The sequence below is a fragment of the Panulirus ornatus genome, chromosome 46 (assembly GCF_036320965.1).
Source record: "Panulirus ornatus isolate Po-2019 chromosome 46, ASM3632096v1, whole genome shotgun sequence".
Taxonomy (NCBI): Eukaryota; Metazoa; Arthropoda; class Malacostraca; order Decapoda; family Palinuridae; genus Panulirus; species Panulirus ornatus.
The window spans coordinates 34,523,343-34,534,451 of NC_092269.1; the positions used below are offsets into that span (position 1 = coordinate 34,523,343).

At 47.4% G+C, this 11,109-nt stretch overlaps 1 protein-coding gene across 3 annotated transcripts in view; it reads right to left on the bottom strand.

Annotated features, from left to right (window-relative positions):
* The window catches only part of lft (Limb expression 1 family member lowfat), a 219,718-nt gene extending 213,293 nt beyond the window's left edge, over positions 1–6,425 (bottom strand). For 2 of the 3 annotated variants that reach the window (XR_011716076.1, XM_071689002.1), the window contains exon 1: positions 5,940–6,425. Coding sequence is in view for 2 of the 3 variants with exons in the window: in XM_071689002.1 (XP_071545103.1) it covers positions 5,940–6,168 (229 nt within the window). In the remaining variant the exon portion in view is untranslated. The remainder of the gene's footprint in view (positions 1–5,939) is intronic. The other variant, XM_071689003.1, reaches the window with a different exon arrangement.
* Between the last annotated feature and the right edge of the window lie 4,684 nt (positions 6,426–11,109).

Genomic DNA, 11,109 nt, shown 5'->3' on the forward strand with positions numbered 1-11,109 from the left:
ACTATCATAGTCATCAAACTTCACACTGTCTGCATTCACAGCAGCGTCGATCAGGTCCTTCCTTCCCCTCCGCCATTCTCTGTGATACCATACACAAACAAAAGATGTCACATCTTTCCTTAACTTTGTTCTTCCTGTAGTTTCCCGATCCTTCCTGTCCCTGACAGTTCTTTGCTACTCTTCATAAGAACTGTCCAACGCCGAAGAACACCAATATGATCCATGAACTTGAAAGGTAATATGATATCTATTAGACTTTCCTCTCTTTACCTACCTGGGGTCAAATTCATATCCAGAAGCTCCTACCCACCAGCGAGTAGCCAGCCTACCCACTGGACCTACCTCATCCTTCAACGTGCACCGACCAAACTAAGTGACGGATATTCAAACTTGAGTCTTGTATATATATGGTAATTTCTTCATCTTCTCTGATCATCTGCTCCATAATCTACGTAAGTAAAGGCCTATCTACTATTATGCAACAGGTGATCTGCGTCCTTGCTGATTCTGCTATTGTAGAGATAAGTCATGCGTTTTGTCCACCCTGGAGTTCCCTATGCATGTATTTTTGGGCATGGTTGAAATACAACAATCAAAATAAAATAATCAGGAAGTAATAGGTAATCAACAGTAAATCGTAACTACTATAAACTGTGGAGAATTCGTGACGGTTGCGCAGTGAGCCAACATCTCAGTGACTGTCGAGTTTCTTTCTTTTGGCCCAGGTTGCACTCGATTCTGTCTGCCTCAACCCACACGTGGGCTTGCTGGCTTTCAGTCGGAAAACATACAATCTGCCCACCTCACACAAAACACCTGATTACAAGTTAACTCACACGACTCGTTCTTGGAAACCAAAATTTCCCGCAGTGAGCGATACCACTCTCAACCTCAAAACCAGGGGAGGGAAGGCAATGTCTTTTAGAAGTCCCGGAGATCGGGGGAGCCAAGCGACCGACAACAGACCAGAGTCATACACATACCACATCTCAACAGCCCTATCTCCATCGCGGCCAGGCCTTAAACGAAGTACACAAAAAAAGAGCTAAAAATTTAAATTGAAAGAAAAAAAAGCTATCCAATATTTCTGGCAGAATTGGCAAAGGTAGCTTTTTATAAATAAAGTCCTGGCCGTGAGCAATGACACGAGAGAGCAAAAGGATGCTCAGCAGCCAAGCGGCGTCCGCTGACGCAAAAAAAACGTACGCATAAATATACATACAGACATTAGGAAAGCTGGGAGGAAGCTTGTTGATCCGTGTTCCTGACCGAAGGCTGGGGCTTTTAGTAAGTCTGCAGGTTCGTCCCAACACATCCATACGTCGGATGGGACCCGCACCAGCCGCCTGCGTCCGAGACTTACCGTCACCTTACCCTAAAAGGACGACACCCCTTGCTGTCCGCGTCCTCTCTCTCTCTCTCTCTCTCTCTCTCTCTCTCTCTCTCTCTCTCTCTCTCTCTCTCTGGGTATCCCCTGGCACATTCTAAGGTCTGAGTTCACCTGTCACTAACGTCTCAAGAATTCCAGGAGTTCATCACATTTCTACACTGTAAATAATTGCCCTCAGTGTTCGTGAGTTCTTTATTGCCTGTGTTAATAATTCTTTGTGTGTGTGTGTGTGTGTGTGTGTGTGTGTGTGTGTGTGTGTGTGTGTGTGTGTGTATCTCCTCTGACAGTCTAGAATGGGAATTCTCTACTCAAACTTTCTACTCCATGGAATATATCTTTTCTCTTCTTTATAATAAAATGGTTTTTGCATTCCCTATTTCTCCAATGAAATAGTTTCACTCACCCACCACTCTCTGCTGCTGCTGCTGCTACACGAACATCTCTAGACACATTTCCCAAACTCGTTCCAGGTTCAGTCACACTTGCTAGTCAGATGAAAGACCTGATTATTATCAGCGTTCTCCAATAGAATTTGAAAGCGTTTTGACCCAAACACACGCAATATATATATATATATATATATATATATATATATATATATATATATATATATATATATATATATATATATATGCAGAACCTTCGCCTCTTCGGTACATTTTCTAACTCTGGAATCTTGCTACCAGATCAGTTACTACAGTGAGAAGTACCAGCCCTACGTAAGGTCATCAGGCCTGTCGGTGAGGGCCATGTCCCTCGGTAACTCGAGAAGAGCTACAAGCTGGTGGTTGGCTAGGGCCCCCGTCAAGCCCAGGTGTCTTTTCCTCCACCAACTTGGATGAGCCCCGCATCGAGAACCGAGCCCGAACCGATGTATCATAAGTGTATCAGTAATATTCCCCTACTGGACAACAGTACAGGTACTTGCTTGGGAAAGCGCCATCATCTCTTGCGCTCCGTTCACCTTGAAAGAGTGAGATCAAACCAAAATATTTTCTCCGAAGATAGCGGCTGGTGTGTCCGAGACTTAGGGGGATGGTGGAAACACATCACCATTCCTCCGTCTTGTACATATATCTTCCCTAACGAGACCTGTGTGTCTTGGATGACGTGATAGTCTAGGCTTCCGTTTCTTTCGCTCTGAAGTAACTGGAACATTGTCGTCGCCATTATAGGGTATGTTGGTGTTGACGGCCTCCGCCTGCAAAGACACTACACCGCGAACGAGCGATAGGTCACCCTTTGGCGAGGCTGTATCGTTGTGAGCACTGTCTCGTCAAAGAACAGAATTCTCGTTCCAATGGAGTCTTCCGTCTCCCTGCTCCTGGAAGCAGCGAAGCCTTGGGCTGCAAAGGAGCCTTTGGAAAAGTCCTGGGTAACACCAGGACTCGACTCTTCATATAAATTGGTACTGGGGTAATCATAAATAAATAGAAATCTGTTGTTTAACTCACTAGGAGATTTCAGTAATGTTTATTTACATATAACGTATATATATATATATATATATATATATATATATATATATATATATATATATATATATATATATATATATATATATATATATATATAATGATAGTCCTTAAATATAATAGCAGTAAGTAGGTACGACAAACCAGCATCTACTGTAGCTTCCAGCATACAGTAACACAGAGGAGACAGTGTCGTCCATGTTATGGCCATGTTTATGGTAAATGCCTTACTCTCCACCTTCACCCGTGGAGGTGGAGTACTGGGTGGCATGAGGGGCGACGGCCACAAGCACTGGGGAGGGAGGGGGGGGTTCACATCATTCCCCCCAACACTCACCTTCACTCTCCTACACCATACAACCCATCCATCAATAATACAACCTGAACATCCCTCCTACTTAGACACCACAACCTACATCCTCCTCCACTGCCTCTTCCACCTACCACTGTAACCAAACCTTCAACTCCTCCCAACCTCACCGCCGGAACCTACACCCACCACTGTCACCTACACCCACTGCTGTCACTTGCATCTACATTCACCTGTCACTAACTCATCTGGACCTACACTCACCTACAACTACACCCACCACACCTACATCCTGTAGTCACCTACAACAGTCACCTACACTCACCACTGTCATGTCCAGCGGTCACCTACACTCATCAATGGCACCTACACCCACCGGTCACCCTCACCTGTCACCTACACACACACTTTTACCTAGACTCATCAGTCATTTATACCTGTCATTCACCTAAATCAAGTCCTGTCACCTATATGCACCATTTTCACCTACATCCATCACTGTCGCCTACAAACACCGTTAACTTCCATCCGTCACTCACCTTTATCCATTAACCACCAACACCGATCACTGTCACTAAAACCTACTGGTCACCTACACCCACCACTGTTACCTGCATCTACCCCTGCCACCTACACTCACCAATGTCAATTGCATCCATTACTTAGCTACACCCATAACTTCCCGAAACCCACAGTTGTCACTTTCACCCATTACTGTCACCTATACCCATAACTTACATATATCCCTTGATAATTAACACCCGACGGTCACCTACACCCATTACTCACCTACACCTACTGGTCACCTATAACCAAGACTGTCACGTCCATTCATCACTGTCACCTACACCCAACAGGTGCATCTACAATCAGACACCTACACCCACCACTATCAACCACACACACCACTTACCTACACTCACCATTACCACCTAACTCTACCACTGTTCCCAACACCCACTACTGTCACCTACACCCATCACCATCAGCCACACCCACGGGTTCACCTACACCCACCACGGGCAAATACACCAAGTGGTCTCCTAAACCCACCACTGTTGCTTACACCTACACTCGCCACTCCCATCTACACTCATCACTACCATCTATGTTCTTCAATACCACCTATACTCATCACCACCACCTACACTCATCACTACCTACACTTATCATTTCAAGCTATGCTCATCACTGCCACATACACTCATTACAACCATCTATGTCCACCACTGCCACCTAAACTACCACTTACATTTATGTCTGCCACCTAACTGCACTCACTAATACAAATCTGCAATAATCATTACTACTTACACCCAACTACGCAGAGAACTACCACCTAAACTCATCAGTACACTACCACCACCTACACCCAAGTAATACCATACATACTCACCGATATCACCTGCACTCATCACAACACATTCAATCATTTACATTCATAACAACCTACATCCACCTAAACTTGCACTCGTCAGTGACAATGAGGTACTCATCACACATCTGAACTCATAATCTACACCCACCATTATCACTGTTACCAACATTCACCATTACATCTTAAAATGTCATTAGTGGTACTGATGTCCATCACCCGCTAATACCTAAACTCACCAATACCACCTATAATCATCACTTACCACCTACACTCATCACTGTCATCCACAACCATCACTGCCACTCACTCATCACTGTCATCCACAACCATCACTGCCACTCACTCATCACTGTCATCCACAACCATCACTGCCACTCACTCATCACTGTCATCCACAACCATCACTTCCACTCACTCATCACTGTCATCCACAACCATCACTTCCACTCACTCATCACTGTCATCCACAACCATCACTTACACTCGTTCATCACTGTCATCCACAACCATCACTGCCACTCACTCATCACTGTCATCCACAACCATCACTTACACTCGTTCATCTCTGTCATCCACAACCATCACTGCCACTCACTCATCGGTCATCCACAACCATCACTGCCACTCACTCATCACTGTCATCCACAACCATCACTGCCACTCACTCATCACTGTCATCCACAACCATCACTGCCACTCACTCATCACTGTCATCCACAACCATCACTGCCACTCACTCATCACTGTCATCCACAACCATCACTGCCACTCACTCATCACTGTCATCCACAACCATCACTGCCACTCACTCATCACTGTCATCCACAACCATCAACTCCACTCGTTCATCACTGTCATCCACAACCATCACTTCCACTCACTCATCAGTCATCCACAACCATCACTGCCATTCATTCATCACTGTCATCCACAACAATCACTTCCACTCACTCATCAGTCATCCACAACCATCACTGCCATTCATTCATCACTGTCATCCACACCCATCACTTCCACTCACTCATCACTGTCATCCACAACCATCACTGCCACCTACACTCATCACCTCACACTCTCATCAACGTCACCAACTATCACCACCACCCACAATATCCCCCGTCACCTGTCATCATCACTACGACCTAGTTATCATCATCATCATCACTACACCTTAAACCAAGGGGTGTCTAGACTCAATATCCCTCCACCATAGCTACGAAGTACACCCATGACTTCCACCTACAGACGGCTGTGGCACCCTAAAATGTAAACAGTGCCATACTGACACACAAGAGGGAGGAGATAAGGACTGGCATCGCGGCTGGCACTGTGGGTAGGAGTGCCAGGCGGGGGGGAGGGGGGTAGAGGGGGGAGGCCGAGACGTACCTCTGCCGTAGCCCTGCGTGTGCTTAGCGAAGCTGTTGACCACTGCGTCGACGGCCTCCTTCAGGATGGTCTTGGCTCGCTGGTCGTGGACGCCGGACGTGGCTGAGGGCGGCCTCTGTCCGCCCGCGCCGCCCGCGGCCCCGCCCTTGCTCTTGCCACCACCACCACCGCCACCACCACCGTGCACCAGGGAGGCGGGCGGCCGTGCCGACTGCATGCGACTGCTCATGGTGGCCGCCGGGTTGAGTGTTGCAGCAAGCAAGCAGCAGCCAGCAAAGACACTGCAGGCAGGGCGGGCCGCCGGCTCACTCACCGCCACAGACCAGAGAGGACTGACTGAGCTCCTCGTTCCACGTCAACCCTTTATATGCGGTCACAATTAGTTGCGCTCATGGAGGTGCTGGAGTGAGTGTGAGCGGCCTCCTGCACCCAGACGCATCCTCACGACGTGACGAGCGCGGCGGGCGGCACCATACTACTCTTCAGCTGGCGCCGCGGCCCGCCCACCCCGCTCCTCCGCCTCGTCAAGTAGTTCCCAGCATACACCATCACTCGCTCTCTCTTTTTGTGTTGGTACCCATCTCGCTGGACACCTGATAATGTGTACCAGATATATATAGATAGCGTGAAATGTCGTTATTGTGATCTAAGAAGGTGTAGACGAGGGAAAACCAAAAGATGGTGCTGCAGTGGTGACCTGGGGGCCGAAGTGTCGCGCATTGATACCGGTGGTGCTGCCACCTCCCGGCGGCTGGCTCAACCATCCATGATGAGTTACGAGTGTGGCAGATCAGACGAGGGGCGGTCGCGGATCGGCCGTCGCATCGTCACACGCCGCTACCACTCACCCACGGCGTTTCTAGACATATAAACCAATTCTTATATACCACAGTTCCCCCACAATTTTCCGAGCAGGTGTCAGATCGAGTGTGGAGTGGATGGGTGACGGGGTGGCGCCGACGGAGGGTGGCGACCATAACAAAGGCTAGGATGAGCCGCACAAAGGAGACTGCCCACTGCAAGCACGCTGGCAGGTCGCCACACACTCCCTTAAGTTTCCCTCGTCACACACAAGCATTATCCCACCCCCTGACGATGAGCCACACTATATATACTGCCGTTCGGAGACGTAGCTTGGAATGAATGTAAGGTGTAGCGGGAATAGGCACGTTTCCCCTGGAGAAGACGACCCTGTAACTGCCCCCGCGTTGCCCTTGCAAGTCGCCCCCCTCACCCCCGCCACAAGGCCTTGACTGCCCCTCTATTCATCAGGTTTCCACGCCATACAGCCATAAGGGCGAGGTTAAAACCTTAGCATGGGGGTCCGTGTGTGTGTGTGTGTGTGTGTGTGTGGTGGGGCGGCGGGCGTGAGGGCCGCCACCCGGGAGATTTCAACGCGCAGGTAACAACCCATCTTCATCTCCAGACGTAATAATGTCATTGAATCCAGACAAGGAACTTGGGGAGGGTTGCCTGCCTCTCGCCACGCACCTGCCCGCCGCACTCCCGCCTCCGCAACTCATCCAAGATGTCACACACTCATCTGCATGAGTCCCGCGTCCAAAGACGCAGTACATTACGAGTTTCATTTTGATGATATTCCGGAACAAACACAAGCATATGATGTACACATACGCACCGTACATACGCATATATATATATATATATATATATATATATATATATATATATATATATATATATATATATATATATATATATAATTTCCCAAGACACTTTCTAAGAAGGCGTCCCGGTGTTGCCCAGGACCTCTTTCCAGAGCCTCTTGCAGCCCCGGGGTGCGGTTCTTCCAGTAGCACGGAAAAGTCGACTCCTTCGTTGCAAGGTCTTAGACGAGAGGGATAGCAGCCAAGGGGAAGACAATACACAGACACAAGGGTGAAATACATAACGGGTGAGGAGACGGCAGCATATATCATCGTGTGAGGAACATTTTCGGGAGTAAAGTCTTGGTGCTGGGGACAGTGGGTGGGAGGCAGTCGGGGGTAAATGTTTCAGAGGAAATGGACCCAGATGCTGCCCTCCACCACCACCACCACCACGCCGCGAGGTCATGCACACGTCCCACCACAGAGATACCATTTGTAGGAGGGAGTGACATATGTGTCCAGCTGGTGTTGATGTTGATACATCGGAGGTGTGGGGCTGGCTGATACACCCATTCTTGGTGTTCACACGGGAGTGGGCGGTGGTGACAACCTGGTGGTAGTGGTGGTATACCAGGCCGTGGCGCTGATATACCAGATGGTGGTGTTGATATCTGAGGGGGTGGTGGTGATACACCAGATGGCGGTGTTGATATATGAGGCGGTGGCGGTGATACAACTGGCGATGGGGGTTGACATATCAGGTGGTGGTGGTATTGATACATGAGGTGGTACTGATAATACATATGTACCAGCGCCTGCAGCCCAGAGGTGCGTTACTTCCAACAGCGGAGAAATTTGGACTTTCTTTGGAAGTGCGAAGGTCTTCGATGAGAGTGGAACCCCGATCACACGACCTGGTTGATGGTGTCAGAGTCTGGGAGAGTGTGTGAGCGAAGGATATCGATAGTCACCGTGAATAACAGCTGGGTAAGGAAGTTCAACGTGGGAATGAGGCACCTCTGTTTTGACACCGAGTTCAAAGAAAGAAAGCTTTGGGGAGTGGACATGACGGCGAGTTGAACCACGGCAGATGAACTGATCCATAGGGTGTGTGAGGGAGCAAAGGCCTGGGTGCGTTGAAAAGTATGAGAGGGGTGATCTCGTCAGTGATGCAAAGGCGCTAAATGCAAAAGCAGAGAAGAGGTTGTATGTGTTGGACGTGAAATGTCTGAGTACAATATGTGGTGCGAGGAGGATTGATCGAGTAAGAAACGACACTGTAAGGGAGAAGTGTTGCATTGAGCGGTGTATGTCAGAGACGAGAGCAGGGGTGTGTTATAATGCTTTGGAAACATGGTGAGGATGAGTGAGGAGAGACTGACTAAGAGGACGTATATGCCTCAGAAGTGTAGGGGACAAAGACAAAAGGGAGACTGAGGGCGAGATCGAGGGATGAAGTGAAAGACGATTTGAAATATCGGGGCCTGAACATGAAGGAGGTCGAGGTATACACGAGCCAGAGAGAACAGGAGGAATGTGGTATTCTGGGGACGACATGTTGTCCAGAATGGGGTACACAATATCTATCCATATTTCACAAAGTGATCCGGGGGTTATAACCCTACGACTCCCATTAAGAGGCTCCTGTAGCTCCAATGCTGCGCTACAATCAGCAGCAGGGACAGGATGGATTCCTTTCAGGCGAAAGGTTCTTTGATGAGACTTAAGTCAACTCACAATCAATACAGCCTTCCCAAAGGTGACTTTCAAACGCCGTGTAACCTCAAGCAGGCGAAGTCCGGTAACACCAATATATATATATATATATATATATATATATATATATATATATATATATATATATATATATATATATATATGAAGAAGAGTCACCAAGTGTAAGCCAAAAAGATCTTTCAATTTCAAGCCTTATACGGTAACGCTCTAATATCAGACGTACATTCTGTGGTTACAAAATAAATATGTAGATACAATATATACAATCTGAAATCCTGGCGAACGCATCGTGAGAAATCAGTAATTGGTTACAGCAAGAGCAGAGTCCCAATTGCTCAATTTGTATCCAAAGTAATCAGAATCACGAGGGTCTAATCAAAACGCAAAGTCTAAACTCTGTATAGACAAGGAGTGTGTGTGTCGGGGGGGACACACTATTGCTTGTCCTTCAGCGGATAACCTCGTCACAGACCATCAGGTCTACTCCGACGTACCCTCCGGACCTTACATACTCAAGCAGCGTCCACTGCCCTTATGGTAATGGCTGGTAAGAGGTAAGAAGAAACTGACGTGGCGATGTCAAAGATTAGGTTCAGCCCCTGTGCTGGACGTATGGGCCGAGCGGGAGGAAGTGACGTGTGGGAAAGGAGGAGTGGTCTCTGATGGGGGATGACTGAGGCAAGCCGCTGGTAATTGGGTGCTTTGTGTGAAGTGATCGTCCATGGTGGTCAGCCTGCGTGTCCTCAACTCTTGCTTCCTCATACCAAGTAAACGAGCCTTCACCCTTACCATCCCGTCGCCATCTATAAAGATTAGGGATTTAGGACACAACTGCTACTGTCCTCCGGCGGATAACCTCGCCACAGGGGCCTTCTGCTGCACTATCCCGTCTCCAGATGTATAGATAAACGATGTAAAATGGTATATTACTCTCCTCCAGCAGATAAACTCGTCGCAGACCATCAGGTCTTGTGTTACCTGCCTTTCCCATGGACGGGGCATGAGACTGGTAGCACTGTGGAGAGAGCTGCTCTCAACCTGACAGAAATTTAGATAGTATTCTTGACTCTGAACTCAACTCTGAGGATAAAACTCATCGAAAAGTTCACTCAGCCAGCAGCATATTAACTGCTGTTACCGCAGAACATATTCTGAATATAAAGTAAACCTCCTTCAACTCTGGTTATTTGTTTTATTTGGTTTATTTGCCGACAACTTCTTCCACGTCTCGGTACAATTCATCGTCCATTCTTACAAGTTCTTTCTAATGACTTGGTTCACCGCGACATGTGACGAGGGCAACTGGAAAAAAAAAGATAGGCACAAAATACAGTGCACCTGATATTATTTGGGACAAAGAACAAGGATTCACCTGCAATGTCGATTTCCGACGAAATGCATTGCAAATGAAGGCGGTAAATATTAATTAAAAAAGGCGTACGATGGCACGGAATGTTCAGGGGATACATACACACGCACACACACACACACATATATATATATATATATATATATATATATATATATATATATATTCCTTCTAACCCACGGAGAAATGAAGTACGATATGAAGCAATTTACTAGATCACGCGCTCAATTGTGATCTTTTGCAATATATAGACTTTCCGTTTTTCATTTTTTCTCTTGGTTATCGGCTAATATTACAATCAAGTGCACCACTGTGATTTACCTCCAAATATATGTGTGTGTGTGTGTGTGTGTGTGTGTGTGTGTGTGTGTGCAAAAGTAGCTATGTATGAATGTATAGCAGTTCCAACAATTGTATATGGACAAGGCATGGGTTATAGATGGGGATGAGCGGA